Source organism: Seriola lalandi, unplaced genomic scaffold (assembly GCF_002814215.2).
Source record: "Seriola lalandi dorsalis isolate HSWRI2012SDOR001 ecotype SW California unplaced genomic scaffold, Sedor1 jcf7180002054825, whole genome shotgun sequence".
Classification (NCBI taxonomy): domain Eukaryota; kingdom Metazoa; phylum Chordata; class Actinopteri; order Carangiformes; family Carangidae; genus Seriola; species Seriola lalandi.
In genome coordinates, this window is record NW_019525378.1 from 1,064,132 (window position 1) to 1,081,799 (window position 17,668).

At 39.5% G+C, this 17,668-nt stretch overlaps 3 protein-coding genes across 6 annotated transcripts in view; 2 read left to right on the forward strand and 1 right to left on the reverse strand.

Moving 5' to 3' along the window:
• p3h3 (prolyl 3-hydroxylase 3) overlaps positions 1-854 on the reverse strand; it is an 8,024-nt gene extending 7,170 nt beyond the window's left edge. Inside the window, exon 1 of the mRNA XM_023426332.2 lies at positions 776-854. Coding sequence (XP_023282100.1) covers positions 776-854 — 79 coding nt within the window. The remainder of the gene's footprint in view (positions 1-775) is intronic.
• usp5 (ubiquitin specific peptidase 5 (isopeptidase T)) lies at positions 823-13,028 on the forward strand. Of its 4 annotated transcripts, none has more exons than XM_023426391.2 (20): positions 823-1,092; positions 1,677-1,805; positions 1,961-2,039; positions 2,141-2,268; positions 2,658-2,803; positions 3,227-3,411; positions 3,600-3,694; positions 4,658-4,851; positions 5,147-5,218; positions 5,866-5,953; positions 6,113-6,238; positions 6,319-6,472; positions 7,598-7,760; positions 7,858-7,946; positions 9,010-9,195; positions 9,642-9,785; positions 9,883-10,019; positions 11,158-11,305; positions 11,535-11,619; positions 12,086-13,028. In XM_023426391.2, the coding sequence occupies exons 1-20, from the start codon at positions 985-987 to the stop codon at positions 12,177-12,179; spliced, it is 2,550 nt and encodes an 849-aa protein (XP_023282159.1). In that variant the 5' UTR covers positions 823-984; the 3' UTR covers positions 12,180-13,028. The 4 variants fall into 4 exon arrangements, with proteins under 4 accessions (XP_023282159.1, XP_023282160.1, XP_023282161.1 ...); XM_023426392.2 differs by having other exon boundaries at positions 1,973-2,039; XM_023426393.2 differs by having other exon boundaries at positions 824-1,092; positions 9,010-9,138.
• Positions 13,029-13,333: 305 nt separating this feature from the next.
• On the forward strand, positions 13,334-17,400 carry cd4-2.1 (CD4-2 molecule, tandem duplicate 1). The gene is made up of 9 exons (XM_023426425.2): positions 13,334-13,493; positions 14,461-14,502; positions 14,863-15,024; positions 15,111-15,251; positions 15,683-15,919; positions 16,029-16,100; positions 16,233-16,372; positions 16,489-16,556; positions 16,772-17,400. The coding sequence occupies exons 2-9, from the start codon at positions 14,475-14,477 to the stop codon at positions 16,854-16,856; spliced, it is 933 nt and encodes a 310-aa protein (XP_023282193.1). The 5' UTR covers positions 13,334-13,493; positions 14,461-14,474; the 3' UTR covers positions 16,857-17,400.
• The last annotated feature ends 268 nt before the right edge of the window (positions 17,401-17,668 follow it).

Sequence of the window (17,668 nt, forward strand, 5' to 3'; positions counted from 1 at the left end):
GGTTCAACTGACGTTACCGTAAATGTACAAATAAATAGGTTGAACGAAAAATAAATCTCTTTCACTCTATTTACAACAAAGAGGTCCAACAACAGTCATACAAAACACAATATAAGCAGGATTTGGAACCAGACTATTTAGGTTTGTGCATGTGAAATTTACTAAGAATGATCAACTCAATGTAGGACATATTCACACCTGTCTCACTAACCACAAGATAGGCTACAACATCAGATTAATTACATCGATCTGTACATTATAGTTCCCATTTCCTAATTGATAAGACTCTGCATATCTATCCAGAATTCTTTAATTTGGACTGGCACTGAATATCAGTATCCCCAATAAAGATGTGCATAAAACTCACAACGTTAGTCTCTATGACAGTATCCTTAAAAAATAAAGAGAACCAGTGGGAATTGCATCTATTCTTTTCTGGTGGAGGAAGTATTCAGATCCTGTACTTAAGTGAGAGTATTAATAACAAAGTCTTGTGTTACAAGTAAAGGTCTGCACTGAAAGTGTGACTTAGATATAAGCATGTTACTGGAAAATGTACTTGAAGTAATCTGCTCAGAGAAGAAAATGCCCCCTGAGTGTTATACTATTATATCTTGTATCAATAGATTATTATAATTTGCGCATTAATGTAAAATAATGATTTTACTGATATGATATTTTACCAACTATTTTTTTCTCGATTGATGCGATGGGGATGTAAATTCACTGCATTACAAAATCACGACAGGTGCAGATACTCTACAGATTACGGTACCGAGGCGCAGCCCGTCGGCGTGCAGGCAACACAGTTCGTACGGCCTTCTCTCAACACAAGGCAGCATCTCATGATTCATTCAGCCGAACACAGACACCAGAGGACGGGCTAGACAACGGGCACTCTTCCGAGCCGGGGAATTAAGAGGCTGGGGGTCCAAACTCAGAGGAGCAAGTGTCCCACTGAAAGGCAAAACTAGCTCGCTTGTCATGGCGGATGTTGGTGAGGTTTTGATGTCGGTTTTGTCCACAATTCGGGTTCCGAAGCCCGGGGACCGCGTCCACAAAGACGAATGCGCCTTGTCATTTTCCTCGCCGGTGAGCCATCTTCCCTTTACAAATCTTAACGTCAGCTAATAAACAGTGTTGTTTCATTTCTCCCTCGCTCTCACTATCTCCTGTTTTTATCTAATGCGACGTTATGTCAGCGCTGTCCTACTTTAACGCACTGGCTTCCTAGATTTTACTGTTTCAACTAACTAGCAAGCTAGCACCAAGCTAAGCTAATAATGCACTGTAATGGAAACTTAGCTGCTCTAGCTTGTTAGCTAGCTAGTGTAACCGGGTATGCTGTCAAACTAGCTAGCAAGCTGACTTGGTGGTCTTTATGGTCACAACTGTTGCAGGACTGTTCAAGGTTTTTTTTTTTAACGTAACTCAACCCATAATACCTCAGCCATTACAACTGAAGGTCCTCGTGGATTTAGATAACATTAAACCAGTGCTAAGATGAATTGCAAACATTAGCAGGCTGATTGTGGAGCTAGTTTGCAAAAAAAAAAAAATAGCAGCTGATGCTGTCACCCACAATGCCCCCAACTTAAACTTCCAAGTGATGTTTCACGATAGAAAGAGACGAGGACAGGTTGAAGCGTTGAACATTGCTTGTGTCTTCTTTACAGGAAAGTGAAGGAGGCCTGTATGTGTGCATGAACAGTTTCCTGGGCTTTGGGAGTCAGTATGTGGACAGGCACAATGCTCGGTCTGGCCAGAGGGCTTACCTGCACATCACCCGGACTCGTAAGGCTAAGGTGGTCACTTAAATATACTCTCTGATTTACTTTTCTTAAAACTGTGGTAAATTCCACACCCCCATTGACACATATGTAAATTATGTTTTGACATTATCAGCATAATCTCTTTCCATAAACAGTGAACAAATCTCAACACCCACTGATATTTTAAGTTATTCTCACAGAAGGAAGATGACAATAACTCTGGATCTGGACACCCACCTAAGAAAAAGCCCACCAGACTGGCCATAGGTGAGTGCATGAAAGAGTATTTACACAATCACATTATATCCAGCAGTCCTATTTTGAGGCTGACCTGTGTCTGTCTCCCAACTTGTTTCTGCTTTGTCAAGGGATTGAAGGAGGTTTTGATGTGGATCAGGAGCAGTATGAAGAGGATGTAAAGGTGGTCATTTTACCTGACAGACAGGAAGTGGCATCAGATGACCTCACTACCATGCCTGACGTTGTGAGAGAGCGGGTGAGATATCGTTTGTGTTTCCTAGCAAGAGAAATGTTATTATTCTGTTAATGCTCTATCAGGGTTATCACAATGGTAATATACTACTTTACAAATTAAATTTTTTACGATACAGTTTCACAGTACCAAACACATTGTCATAAAATGAAAACACAGTAAAAAGCCCCTAGCACATAGGCTTGCTGCAAACATAGGCAATCTTCACAGATCTTTGGCATTTTAGTCTTCATACAGCATCTTGTCGATATATCCCTTAATTCTAAAAAATGGGAATACACAGGGATATGTGTGTAATAGACTTTTTTAACCTCAGTGATAAAATAGTGCAGAAGTTTCATGAGCTGTTAGTCAGGTCTAATTTGTTCCTGTTTCATTTGCCATCCCTTAAGGTGTCCCTGTCAATGGCGGGTATAATGGCAGCTGACTCAGTGTCTCATACCTTACAAGTTCAACAATGGGACGGAGAGGTGAGACAGGAGTCCAGGCATGCCGCTGACCTTAAACAGCTTGACAATGGAGTCAAGATCCCTCCCAGGTGAGACATGAGGCCCCAACTGTTCCTAAATTAAACCTACCATACAGTTCCTCATAGATCCAAATTTCCCCGCCTGAGGATCATTAAAGTGTTATCTTATCTAGATTAGTGACTTCATGAACAAAGCTGCTTCTATATTTCACTCAAAATTGATGAAAGGATGTGCAAACCTGCAAATACAATAGCTGTCCCTACATGCTGTTAAAAAAAAAAAACCCTAGCAGTTGCAATGGTGTATTAAATTAAGTGAAGTCCAAGTAAGGACACATTTGCTTTTAGGATCTGTTGATCCATTGTCACATTACTTTATTAATGCCGTTGTGTCTCCTATGATATTCTATTATTCAAAACCTGCAAGATCTTAAAAAGCAATATTTCACAACATGTGGAGGGTTTATTTTACTTTTCTTTTCTCCATTTTAGTGGCTGGCGGTGTGAGGTGTGTGACCTTCAGGAGAATATTTGGATGAACCTGACAGACGGCAAAGTGCTGTGTGGTCGCAGGTATTTTGATGGCTCTGGGGGCAACAATCACGCCCTTCTTCACTTCCAAGAGACTGGATACCCACTCGCTGTCAAACTCGGAACCATCACTCCTGATGGAGCAGGTAAGCAAATGGCATGACCTTTTTTTTTTTTTTTCCTGTGGTTAAAATGTTAAAATATCAAGAACATAATATATGACCTCTGGTGAGTCTCCATCAATAGACATTGTTGACCTATATATAGTTTGTCCATTTATCTGAAGTTTAGTGCTTCATTGCCTTTGATTTCCGTCACTGTTTTGTGTTTCCAGATGTGTATTCCTATGATGAGGATGACATGGTACTGGATTCCAAGTTACCAGAGCACCTATCTCACTTTGGGATCGACATGATGACCATGGAGAAGGTAAGTTCTTGTTTTTCTGCTGTTTTGAGTGGAAGCAGACTGTTTTGTTTTGTTTAATTATTCTCTCATTGAACATTGTAAATATCATATCTGCCAATTTTTCCTACTGGTATACTATATTTAACATTGGATCAAGTTCTTGTAGACGGAAGTACTGCTCAGGCCTCTGCTTTGCAATTGAAGCGTTATAAATTAAGTCAGAGATATTAGATTCTTTTCTTGTTGGCTGACATCCAGACAGTTATGGCTGGCTCTGCCTCATAGAGCAGACAATGATTACATTTTATTACTAAGGGGTCAAAAATTCAGCTGCACTGATAGAGAGCCAACAGCGCTTAAAAAATTTAAATCTCAGAAATATCATATTGTTAATAATTAGTCGACTTTCGTGATTATTTTTTCTTAGCAGCACACTGCCAATATATGCGTATATGATGTATTGTTATCCTATTATGACTGATGGACTATGATAATGCAGTCGTATCTCTTCTTGTGTGCTTGACTTTAATGGCATACCCATCACCATATCCACCTACTTTCCCCAGTTTCAAATATTTTCTTCAAAACCTGTTTCTTCTCTGATTTCCTGCTGCCATTCATTTCTTTGCCACCTGCTTTTCTCAGAGCGCAGACTGTTACAGTTGTCAGAGTCTGATCTCTTTACCGCTCACTGTGTACTGAATTGTTGTTTCTTGTCTTGCTAATGTATTGCTGCATGCACTTAATGATGTTGCACAGACAGGGGGTGGAGGAATTTTGCTACAATGGAGCAGAAGACAAAGTGCAGCACTTAGTGCAGTGATGATGTGTTTTGTCGTTTCTTGCTCGTCTGCCTGCTGTCTGTACTACTTTGTATTGGATAATTTTACTCATCATTCTCAAAACTTTACGAGTGAAGGCTACTGTGAAAAAAATACATTTGCATCCTTCATTCCTTTATAACGTTGACTTCTCTGCTCTCAGACTGAGCGGACTATGACAGAGCTGGAGATTGCTGTGAACCAGCGTGTGGGGGAGTGGGAGGTGATCCAGGAATCGGGGACCACTCTGCGTCCCCTTTTTGGCCCCGGGCTGACGGGCATGAAGAACCTGGGCAACAGCTGCTACCTCAACTCGGTCATGCAAGTGCTCTTCACTGTTCCAGACTTCCAGAGCAAGTCAGTGCCCTCTTCTTTTTTTTTTTTTCTTTTTTTTTTTTAATTCTCATTGCCTCCATCCAACCTGTCCCTTTCATTTGATATGTTGACCCTGTCATTTTCAGTAGTAAAGAACAATGTTGATTCTTATGGCAGGCAGTGAAAATATTGTGATCATGTGCATCATTACAGTAGAGGTGATTTAGTTATTACTAATTTCTTGGAAATTCCTCTAAACATTTCAATCCAGCATTAAAAGTAAGATACTGAATGCAAAAAATTAGTGTCATACAAATTTTGTATTCGTGCCTTCCAGGTACGTTTCTAACATCGACAAGATCATTGATGAAGCTCCAAGTGACCCCACCCAGGACTTCAAAACCCAAGTGTGAGTGTCTGTCCATAATGTTCTGTTATTTTTACCATTGGATGTCCGCAAACACCCTTCAGTGGTCTGGCAGGAACATTCATTTTAAGTTCAGATGTGTTTATATGAATTGAAATACTCCATTCATATTGCTAGGTTTTAGACAGACTTATATTGACACTTGGCCTTGAGTCATTTAGCTCTATTATGTTTCAGGAGAAAAGAGCTTTGCTCCTACAATGTCTCGTCTAAACTGACAGAGGCTTTCATTGTGAAAACAAAAGTGAAACCTTAGTCTGGTACAGTCTACATTGCCCATGTAACTTGACACTTTTTAGCTGCCATTGAAATTTAATGTTGCACAAACAGCCAGGTTTAGGGCAGTAACATGTTTTACACAGTAATCTTATGTTTTCACTTAAAAAAATGAAATCTGGTGGACGTGATGTGTATGCAGCCTGATTCTAAACAGTCTTTGCTTTTGTTGCAGTACAAAAACTTTTTTTATTCCCAGCAGAGATAAGAAAGTCTTCTCTGTGATTAGACATTCCACCATGTTATTTGAAATCCAGAAATACATCTAGGCCTACATCCAAATCCTCCTCCTGTGTGAAACGCTGGTATATTGTTGGATGTGCAGTGATGTCAGCTTTGTTTGTTTATCACAGAGCCAAGCTCGGCTACGGTCTGTTGTCAGGAGAGTATTCCAAACCAGCACTAGACCCTGGAGATGAAAATGGTGCATCTGAACCCAGGGTAAGGGAAGCGATCAGTCACAGTGGATTTACAAAGTCTTAATTTTCACTGATATCCATGATACACTTGGGATTTACTCGCATAAATGTGTGAGAATGTGTTCTACCTAATATTAGCTCTTGCCATTGACAAATCAGACTGTTCATGCTTTGTGTGCAGGGAGACCAAATTGGCATAGCACCACGAATGTTTAAAGCACTTGTTGGGCGGGGCCACCCAGAGTTCTCCACCAATCGACAACAGGATGCTCAGGAGTTTTTATTGCACTTCATAAACATGGTGGAGGTAAAGTAACACTCACAGCCTCTGCTTCTCTTTTTGGTCCCCAGCTATTCTCTTGTATCATTATTTCTTTTTACCCACAGAGAAACTGTCGCTCTGGGCCTAACCCATCTGAAGCCTTCAGGTTCCTGGTGGAGGAGAGGATTGTGTGTCAGCAATCACAGAAAGCCAAGTACACACAGCGGGTAGATTACATCGTTCAGCTGCCTGTGCCCATGGACCAGGCTACCAACACAGGTGATGGGCAGAAAGGATACACTCTCCAGATCTACATATAATGAGCAATGTCCACTGCATGGTGGGGTGCAGAGCACAGGGCGGAGGCAAAGGCTAGCATTGGGTTACATCACCAACATGTGCCAGGTAGCAGGAAAGCACAGATAGAATTGAAAAACAGTGCAACAAGTAAAGACTTATTTCTGAATTTTAATTTTAGTTTAATTCTCATTTTGATAAAGAATCACTTATTCTCCCGATGAGAAGTGGTCAGTCTGGAAGGGGTCACTCATTTGTTGCTCATTGAAAGGTGATGACAAACAATGTCAAAAGTTGAAAGTGACTGCGTTTGGGTGCAGCGACAAAGCATAAAATCCAAACGGCACTTAATACCCCAGGTAGTGCAGTGCTACGACCAGGTTCAGCATCCCTTCACTCTCTCCACAGCAAAGCAGTTGCTCTGCCAGTGCAGAGCAATTCTTCCACTGATCATGTGAAGAGAGCTGAAGAGTCAAATGATAAACTAGACTACCTTTGTTGCATTTGTTAATCAGCTATAAAAAGCAGAAGTGATAGTATTTGAGCTATAGCATGATGGATATTTGAGGTTTTTTAAAAATCTAATAATGATATATGAGTATGTTTGTATAACATGAACAGATCTGGTAAGGATATCTTAAATTTTGTCATTAAAGAGTTTTGACTAAGATTTGTGCTGAGTGGAGCATTTTACAGTTAGAAAAATAAACTTGTCAGTGCTTCTGTATGGACAAAAAATGTAATGGAAACACTGTCTGAATTACCTTAAACATATATTTAGTATTTCTGCACAGAGTGATAATAATCAGCTGACACATACAGCTATATCTCTTATTTATCTACAGTAAGCTAATATGGGCTGATATGTCAGCCTGGCCCATTTCAGTTTAACTCTGTTGTTAGGTGTTCAGATAAGGGTTCAGTAAGTGTGAGACTTGATCCAAACAAAATTGAAACAAAATTTACATTTATAGACTCATGTGCATATGCTTTGTATTCTGGGTTATGTTAATACTTGTTATTTAACAATTTTTTGGTTTTACACAGAACTTGGTGTGCAAGTTTTTTTAAAATAGTTTTTCAACTATTCACATATTTCTGTAACAGAAGAGCTCCAGGAGGCAGAGCGCCGGCGTGAGGAGGGGGACTCATCAGCTCCTACAGTGCGTGCACAAATCCCCTTCACAGCTTGCATGGCGGCCCTCAGTGAACCAGAGATCCTCACAGACTTCTGGAGCTCTGCTGTACAGGCCAAGACTACTGCTACCAAGTATGAAGAGAGACAGCCATTTACACGACTGACAGAGATTAATTGGAACCAATTTTTAGATGTATTTATTAATATCAGCTGTTGTCTCATTTGTCAGAACAACCCGCTTTGCCTCTTTCCCTGACCACCTGGTTATCCAGATTAAGAAGTTTACCTTTGGCCTTGACTGGGTGCCCAAGAAACTGGGTGAGCAAAATATGTTATTAAATGTTTTTGTTGCAGAGATAGATATCTTTCTTACTGTACACAAATTTGTATATTCCTGACAGTTGGACAAACTAGGAAATTCATGTTATAGAGGCTCACTGTCATTTGTCAGTGTTTATCAATGCACTATATATACTCCAGAGCGTCTTACATGTTTCCACTTAGGTCACCGCTCTACATCAGTGCAAATCAGTGTGAATAATCGGAGCAAGTACTGATGCTCAAAGCTACATGAAATGGTTCAACTAAAATTAGCAACATTAGTCTCAAAAAATCTAAGTTTGATAACTGGCCATGGGATTACCCCCCCGTTAAGACATATGGAGTCAAAGTGACAGGCTGTCCCTTGACTCTCTCACAAGCCCCAAGCTTGTGGTAGTGTTTAGTGTTGAGATGGAAATTTACATACTGTGCTCCGATTGAATTTTTTCCTATTTCCACTAAACTGGTGCACGACAAATTAGGTGATTTCCTCAGCCATGTGTTAACACACATAGTCTTTCTTATTCAAGTCCCAGTAGCTCGTTAAAGTTAAATTGCAGAGAATTGGGAAGCTGTTAATGGCGATGATAAGCTTTTCCTCCATTTTGTTTTACTTTTATATAGTTGGGTGGAGTAAGAAACAACTCTGATTGAATTTCCCGGAGAAATCAAAACAACTGTGAATGGTTCTCCAGGTTGTTGACTCTGCTTGTTAGAACACATTTGCATAGAGTTGTAGTCAACTTCCCTGTATTGTGCCACTGGGTGACTTTTGTGTCTTTGAGCAATGCTAGATGGCGCCAACATCTTTTTTTTTAAGGTCCAGTTTTGCAATGAAAAGCATCGTGTAACATCTTCAGTTAAGGTCTGTATGTGTGAATAAGGTTAAGTTTAATAGTGTATCCTGAAATGTCCTGATACAGGATAACAATGAACTTGTTTTACATATTATTTATAATGAACACTGGCAACAATAAACTAATAATAATTCAGAAAAAACAAACATTTGAGCTGCAGTGAAAGTAGTTTTGAGTGCTGTATAATTTTTGATTCGATGCAGATGTGAGTATCGACGTTCCTGATACTCTGGACCTGAGCGCACTATGTGCAACCGGCCAGCAGCCAGGGGAGGAGCTTCTCCCAGAGGTGGCCCCGCCCCCACTCATGACCCCAGATGTGGAGGTTAAAGGTATCCTGGGTTCCCATGGCAACGAGGAGGACGACTCACTCTACTCCCCACTGCTGTGTCAGTCTGTCTGTCATTTCTGCACTTTTTCTTCTTCCTCTGTGACACTCTTATTTGTCGGCCCTTGTTTCCTTCTTTTCTTCTTTTCTGCCTTTTCGGTTTTCATGAGTCCTTCTGTTGCCTTATTATTTGTTTACTTTTACATTATATGAGGTGATTTGAGTTCCATTTATAGAAGCCATATTTTAAGGGTTCTGTTTTTGTAGTATATGGGTTGATGTTTCTATATATTTTCTTTATGCCATTTTGCCTTTTGTTAATTTCTTTTTAACCTTTGTTAATATTAAGGAAATGCACAGGGAACAAAACAACAAGAAGAGCAATGTTTTTTCCTTCTGTAAATAAACAGTTTATACAAAAAAATGAAAACCAGCAAACGATACAAAATACATTTTTCACAAAGTACATCCAAGTAATTCAACTCTTTCCTCTCAACACAATCTCAGCTCCCGTCCTCGATGACTCCACTGTGTCCCAGTTATGTGAAATGGGATTCCCACTGGAGGCCTGCAGGAAAGCGGTGTACTACACAGGGAACACTGGAATCGATGCTGCCATGAATTGGATCATGGGCCATATGGATGACCCAGGTGTGTAGAGCAGTGGGAATTCACCAGAAAACATCATCAGCATCTGTCTGACTGCTCTTCTCAGTCCTCATATTCTCCTCTTTCTGATTGGCTGCAGACTTCTCAGCCCCCCTGGTGTTGCCAGGCTGCAGCTCTGTGACCACTCCCACCGAGAGCCTGTCTGAGGAACACCTGGCAACCATCGTCTCCATGGGCTTCAGCCGAGACCAAGCAACCAAAGCACTTCGAGCCACGGTTAGAATCAAATTCCTTCCAGCTAGAGATGGGGGTTTGACTAATTTCACAGGCCACTAGGCTAAAAGTATGACTGTGCCAATACAAGCACAGCTGCCTCTTTTAATTCAAACTGTAATGTAGCCAAGTTTTCATCATTCTCAGGGAGACTACCTATTGGTTGTTTTTGTACCTCAACAAAATTAGTGGCAGGATTTCACTTAAAGTTGCATCCAGCTAAGCTGACTGATATGAGTTAGATTTTAGTGTGTGTATCTCCAAGATTTCTTTGGTTGTGATTAATAATTTACATTGGCTACCATGGTTTTGCCTACATATCCAAATAAAATGGACAGATATTAGTTTAAGAAGTGAGAAACAGAAGAGATGAATCCACTGTGGGACAGAGCAAACCTGCTGAAGAATGAGAGTAGTGGACAAAATAGTCAGAAAGCACCCGATGACCAATTCAAAATATCTGTTGGCCTTTTAGCTTTTACTAAAGCAGTGACAGATACTTGCGTAAGCTCAATTTAGGTTAGTCAAATGTCGTTTTTTACCTGTAGATCTTGGTCACGACATCTAGAAAAATATTGTTGCCACGTATTTGTCGGCGTGTCACTTGTTTTGCACAAGAGAACTAGTTGAGGAAAGAGCTTCAGGTGCCAGTTTGGGTGAACCTCAAACCTCCACCCCAGATGATCAAGGTAAGCTAAGTTTTCTGTTTCTGTGCTGTTGTCCCCTTCTTAGCTACAGTATCAGTCTCATGTTGACTTCGCTTCTTATATTGAGAAACTACCCTTTTGACTACTGTTGCTGAGAGTCACTATTATAACATTATCAAATGTTTGCCTTCTTATAGGAGTGAACTCATATATTGAGAATATATATATATATATATATATATATATATATATTCTTTATTAAAGTATCACAACCCAATCACCACATAATGTTGTGTCAAAACTTAGTACGATCCATTCAGTGTATTTTGTAGTTTCTATAATCGGTCAGTCTCTGAAGAAATGGCATCAGCTGTCTTTGGCCCTCTCACTTATAAAATACTTAAACAATAATCAAAACAGACTCCTCATAAAGCTTATATTTAACCAAAACCTCCATTTGCAAATATTACTCTTAACTGGTGTTTGTTTCTCAGAGTAATGTCCTGGACCGGGCAGTGGACTGGATCTTCTCCCACCTGGATGACCTAGAGTCCATGGATGTGTCTGAAGGAGGCCGCTCAGCCGCAGAGAGCGAGGGCCGGGAGCCTCCTCCTGGGCCCCGTGTCAGAGACGGACCAGGCAGTGAGTCCAAGAGAGAGGAGACATTCTGAATGATCATTACCTCAGATTGTGTCCTCACAAAGTAGTATCAGGGATGTGATCTGAAACATGAACTGTGGACAGCAGCACTACCATCTTCTATTTAAAGTGTTATGTTCTTCTACTTATCATTTTTTGATTTAATATTTTATAATATATATTATATGTATTTTTTTTATTTTTGAACTCATGTTTTCTCTCCTCTATCCAGAGTACGAGCTGTTTGCATTCATCAGTCACATGGGGACAAGCACGATGTGCGGTCACTATGTCTGTCACATCAAGAAGGATCAGCAGTGAGTGTTTTTCTGCACTTGGGTTTCTAGCTTTAAGTCACAACATGTTGTATATAAAGGCCAGAAGCACATATTATATCCTAACCAGTTGTTCATTCATCCAGTATGACAGAGGAAATTTCTTAAAAGAGTCATACTGATTATATTGTAAAGGAGTAGCTGATTTTATGGTGCCTCAGCAGGGGGCACCATACTCCAGATCTGGTCTGAACAGTAAACTTTTCCACAGCTGCTGATGTGAACATAGTGTAAAGTATTAACCTGTCATAAAACCAAGGTTTAAGTGGTTTATATACACTTAAGATGAAAAAAGATTTATTTCATATTTCCATCTGTTCTTGTGGATCCTTCTTTGAACACAGGAAAGTGCCATTATGTCCTCTAATGTTATGCTGTTTAGTTATTTGGTAATAGCAGGTGTTATCAAACGACTCTTTGTGAACAGTGTGTCCTCTCTGTTTCTTAGGTGGGTCATCTTCAACGATCAGAAGGTGTGTGCTTCAGAGAAACCTCCCAAAGACTTGGGATACCTCTACTTCTATCGGAGAGTGGCTGAATGAGACAAAGGAGCTTTACACTTGGGGTGAAGGAAGAGAAATGTGGACGCTACCACAAACACGCAACGACAGCATTCATAGTCGCACCCCACCAAGCTCTTACAAATGCCCTGGCACGCTTCACAACTGACAAAAGTGTAAATAAGTCTCTCAGATTGCATATATACAGTGAAATAAATCTGTGCAGGTGTGTACAGATGAGGTGTTGGGGTGGGGGTGGGGGTGGGGGTGTGTCTTTTGCTCCACTGATTCTATAATTTACCAAGACATTTTTGCTGAGTAAAACTGAGAACCACCTGAGATCAGTTAAAAGGCTTGTTCTAGGTTTTATTCAGCAAATGTTTCCAGATAATTCAGAAAACCTGCCTCATGAAACAAGCCCCAGGACTGTGGTTACTAAGTCTATTCACTCCATATTAAAAGGGTTGCTTAACTGTCACCATTAATCCATGTCCTGATTATTGATTTCTACTGCCGTCAGTAGCCACTGCCCCTCCCCATCAAATTATTGCTTCTAGCCCCCTCTTCTTCTATTGGGTGGCTGCAGCTTGGTGTCCTCACCTAAGTCAAACACCACCTCCTCCTCCTCTGCCTGTTTCAGTGAGGACGTAAAAAACAGTTCAACATCAACAATACGAGGAAATGTCAATAAGTCAAGCGATAAATAACAGTACAAATGTGTGTCACAAAAAGGAAATAAAAAAAAGTCAAAACACCAAATCAACTTGTTTTTTGTTAAAAGTTTGGTGAGGGTGATATCTGGGTGATATTTTTTGTTTTATTCTGTTTTTATTTTGCAAACAAATCCTTTGTTACTTCTGCTGTGACAAATAAAGAATTGTCCTTCTGTCATTCTGCCGTTTTTTTTATAAAAGCATTATGGTGTGGGTTTTCCTGCTTCAGCTCGCCCACTCTCATTTCTTTCTTTTTTTTTTCCATCTTTTCGTTTCGACACGATTAAAAAGTTGACCAGTTTACATATTGCTGAGATTAACATATCAAGCTTGTGTAGTTTTGGTTATTTGTAATTAAGTAGTTTTAAGCCAATGTACAGAGCTTTCCTCAGCTGCACACGGAAACAAAATCCTAGACCTAGTTTGCAAGAAGGCGCGTACACAAAGAGCAAACCCCACAGAGCTGGGGTTTGCATTGGCCTACAACTTTCCAAAGAGCAGGTTTCTCTTTAGATGTCTTCCGCCTTCTACAGTTTTGTATCCTTGCTCTCTTGAGTTTGATGAAGTGAAGCACAGAGAGGATGAGGAAACATTTTGGCCTCCAATAACAGCACGAAAATCGCTATACTGCCTCAAAATTCAGGTAAGATCTCAAACTAAATTACGAAATCAAGCTTTATATTGTTAAATGAAATTATTGGATTCATTGTGAGCATTCTGAAACTATTTTTTGCTTTGTTCGTACTGAAGTTCAACTTTAACTTAATGACGGATGCAGCAACTTGACATGCTGCATAAACCTTTAGTGTGCAAATCCGATTGTAGGGGTTAAAGATGCTTTCAGTTTACATCTATTGTTCAGTCAGTGATGTGAAATATACTTACACCATGTTTAAAGAGACTTAAAAAATAATTTTGTTTCCATTTCTGTGACATAAATTATCTGGCCTGATTATAATTATTGTGATTTTCAGTAGTAACCAAAATAGAAAGATATAATTTGTGGTTTTAAAATGAAAATGAGAAATGTCAAATAAATATAAGTATTTCACCTTCCTGAAATGAATTCTTAAACCTCTAAAAATTATGAAATGTATGAAGGAATATAGAGAGAGACAAAGAGTGGTGAATAGCTTGTCAGAATTTTTATGATCTCTCTCTCTATGATTTCTTTGATTCAGTTTCCCTATTGGTAATAACTTTTAAAAAAAGCAATGATTCTGTGGAACACACTTCTTACTTCTGATGAACGATCACATACCTTTGGAACAGCTCTACGTCGAAGCATCTTAACATGCGTTGTTCATCGTTTTAATTCAACTCAAAAGATACAAAACACATGCTGGAATTTTCCCAGTGATTTGTTTCATTTTCAAGTCTATGAGGCAAATTTTATATTTTTTTATACAAGAGATGGAAAGAGGAAGGAAGTACCGCGATGTCTTGGTGGTTAATGATCACATGGTTCTTTGTGAGGTATTCATCTCAAACAGAAGCCGTGTGTGGTATTTCTATGAAACGCTTTCACACCATGAACTACCGTGTAAATTGTGTTTTTCTTTATTGATTTAATCTTGATAGAAATGTTCATTTGTGTCTGTTATTTTTAGATCCACCATTCAGAATGAAGACCATTGTGTGGTTGGGGTTTGGTGAGTATTATTTCTGAAAAATGACATAACTTTTACAGTAAAGGGTTTATGACTTGCTTGTCACTTAGATCTAAATACGTCTCTTATATTTACAAGACTTTTTTTTTTTTAATCTACCTGGGAAAATATCTGTTATTGTGTTTTACTCGTTCCAAATGCCCACAAATTCCCTGAATTCAACCTGATTAGTTGTCCTTAAACCTGACATTCACAACATGAGTCTCGAATGCAAAGTAATTATGATATAATGCAAAATCATCAGTTTGTCCTTAACTTAATTAATACACAGAGCTTGTGGTGTCCTGTGAATATATGATACTAAATGAAGTGTGCTTCATGAATGTGATCCTCTCTCTTCAGTGCTCAGTGCACTCTCTGCTGCAGACGAAGTGATCAAAACAAGAGTAGGGCAGAGTGTCACGTTGAAGTGTGGACCCAACCCCCCAAAGGGAGACCTGTCATGGTTGCATGGAAGTGTTCGGATTTTTAATGTTAATTCAAAGTTCGGCTTTCCTCTCAAAGGTAGTCATAAAAACACATAATACAGCAAAGTATCATTTTATAATCACCATTGTTGCTGTTTACACTACATGTATTCTCTGCATTAGGTCCAGCTGCCGTTCATTCGAGATCAAAGGTGAAGTCTGGGAAGGACCTCGAGATCACTGGGGTGAAGAGAGAAGATGCCGGAAAGTTCACTTGCATGGCAGACGGGAAATCTGTTGAGTACACACTTCTTGTGGTTTCAGGTCAGCATCAGATCCAAAGAACACTGTATTTGCAAAGAAAAATATTTAGCATTGCATGGGATTTACCTCATCAGGACAATTAGAGTTGTTGATCAGAGAAAGGAAAGTGCACAGTAAATACTTATGTTAATAAGTATTTAATGGGCATCATTGTATTGTTTTAAATGGATATTCTTACACCCAATTAGATTGATGTTAGATTAATGTGTATTAAAAATACACCAGTATTTGAAAATAGTCGTTGAAGTGAATTGGAAAAGGGAGGAAAAACTTAAAATGAGCAATGGTTCAGATCATGTTGGTTCAGAACAAAAAGTTTACTATCATAGCTCAGTGTCATCAACAATAATAGCAAGCAAATTTAGTAAATAACTTTTGAAGAATTCATTAAAAAAATAAATAATAAATTCTGTTGTTTCTTTCTGTGTCAGTTTCGGCCACCTCCACTGACGATTTCCGGGCAGGTGGCACTGCTATCCTCCAATGTGATGTAAACGGTCTGGGGAAAAGCCCTGAAGTCGAATGGAAGAGGCCAAATGAAAGTAAAGTGCTAAAGCAAGCGAAAGTTAATCTTAGTTCTGTAGCCCCCTCAGATGCAGGGACCTGGGTGTGTACGTTTTCCCATAAAAAGGTGACGTACAGTGAAGACCTAGTCATCGAAGTTAAAGGTATGACACTGCAGCTTCAACCCAAGAAGTTGTATATTCTTCTTACCACTACAAAAGCTACCCATGTGGTCAATGGGAAAAGCAAGATGTGCTGTGTTTTTGCTTTCAGGGCCTTCCACTGAAGCACCTAAATCATCCCCGACCCAAAGCTCAAAGGTCAACCCTAAGTCATGCCTCAAATGTGCGTATTACTTGTGTTTTTTTGTGTAAACCTTCTGACTGTGACCAGGGCTGCTGAAAGTGACTCTTCACTGGATATGTCATTGGCTCATTATCCTTGCTTTCTGCAAATCTGTTTTCTTTACTCAACCAGGCGGTAATAACCATCAGTCTGGGTCCGGTTCTGTTAAGCTCAGCTGGTGGATGTGGGTTGCAGTTGGAGTTGGCTGCCTGGTTGTGATTCTCCTGGTAGTGTTTGTCATTGTATTGTGTAAGAAGATCAGAAGAAGGAAGGTAAGTGAAGAAAATCATCTTGGGCCTCTCCACATGCTGCTTTGTCGAGAGGATGAAGGAGCATGGATTTTTCTGTAGCAAACAAAAATCTTATAATTTATTTTTTTCCACTACAGAAAAAATTACAGAGGATGAAGAATGGCCGACAGTCACTGAGACCCAAGCAGTTCTGCCAGTGTAACCGGTAAATGTTCTTAACTTGCTCCTATCTAATAAAAAAAATCCCTTTACCCCTTCCCCAGTAATCTCTGTTCACTTTACAGATGCTTTCTAATAGACTCTATTCATTTTATATTAATGACTGTTTGACCTTCATTTATACTGTGCCTTTTACCGAGCACTTCATTATTGTGTCATAATTAGTGTGAAAACTTCTCCTCTCTCGTCTCTTTATCGCAGACCAACAGCTGCAGGAAAACCACAGCAAGGGCGTAAGAAAGGGAAGCCATCAGCCCTCCCTCTGCAACCCCTGCTAAAGGAGTGACATGAAAGACAGACTGAAGAAAGGAGAGACAGAGAAAAAGAAAGAAAAATGAAAGGAGGGGGGGAAAGAGGAGTAGATGGAGATAAGGAAAAAGAGAGAGCAAGTGAAAGAGAACCACAGTGTGAATACGGCATGAATGTAAATGGGCTTTTGAATGCTCTTGATGAAAATGAAGTAAAATCAAATGTAATGATGTGGGCACTTTGAGCTTTTTCACCAGATATAATCAGTGGACAGAATGCAAATAGGCCGTCCCTCTGCAGGCCTATTTGACAACAGTCTGTAATTATTTTGTTTTTTACATTTATGCAGCATATTAACATGTTAAGCCTCGTATATCCCTGCATACAGCATTGTCAACTCCCTACCACTTTGCATCTTAAATAATATTCAACTGATTTAGATATATTTCTTCCTTGTGTTTCTGTGTGTTCGATAGATATAGACTTGTCTTTATTTCTGCATGTTGTAAATGGAAAGATTGAGGTACTGTACTGAAATTTAATATCTACTCTTCAGTCAATAAACTGTAATGAGACCCAAATGCAAACTTTATTTCTATCCTTGTGGGATGGAGGGGGAGCTTCTATCACTAATGAAATCACACACAGTAAAGCTGACTATGCAGTGTTTTCTGTCAATCCCCTATGTTTAGATTTTTTCAGAACAGTGGAGAAAAGGCGAACTCCACCATTACCGATAGTAATCACAATATAGAGAGGTAATTACAAGTCATATATACTGTACACTGAATGGCTAGTTCAAGAAAAAATGCCAAGTATGCGTAGCATCAAAGGGGATTGAAAATAATA

Excerpts from the sequence above, each read along its gene's own strand:
- cd4-2.1 (XM_023426425.2), top strand. The coding sequence starts at position 14,475 with ATGAAGACCATTGTGTGGTTGGGGTTTG. Across the intron at positions 15,920-16,028 it reads CCTAGTCATCGAAGTTAAAG|GGCCTTCCACTGAAGCACCT; the intron begins GTATGACACTGC and ends TTTTGCTTTCAG. Across the intron at positions 16,373-16,488 it reads AGAAGATCAGAAGAAGGAAG|AAAAAATTACAGAGGATGAA; the intron begins GTAAGTGAAGAA and ends TTTCCACTACAG.
- usp5 (XM_023426391.2), top strand. The coding sequence starts at position 985 with ATGGCGGATGTTGGTGAGGTTTTGATGTCGGTTTTGTCCACAATTCGG. Across the intron at positions 2,269-2,657 it reads CTGACGTTGTGAGAGAGCGG|GTGTCCCTGTCAATGGCGGG; the intron begins GTGAGATATCGT and ends CCATCCCTTAAG. Across the intron at positions 7,761-7,857 it reads GCCAAGACTACTGCTACCAA|AACAACCCGCTTTGCCTCTT; the intron begins GTATGAAGAGAG and ends CTCATTTGTCAG.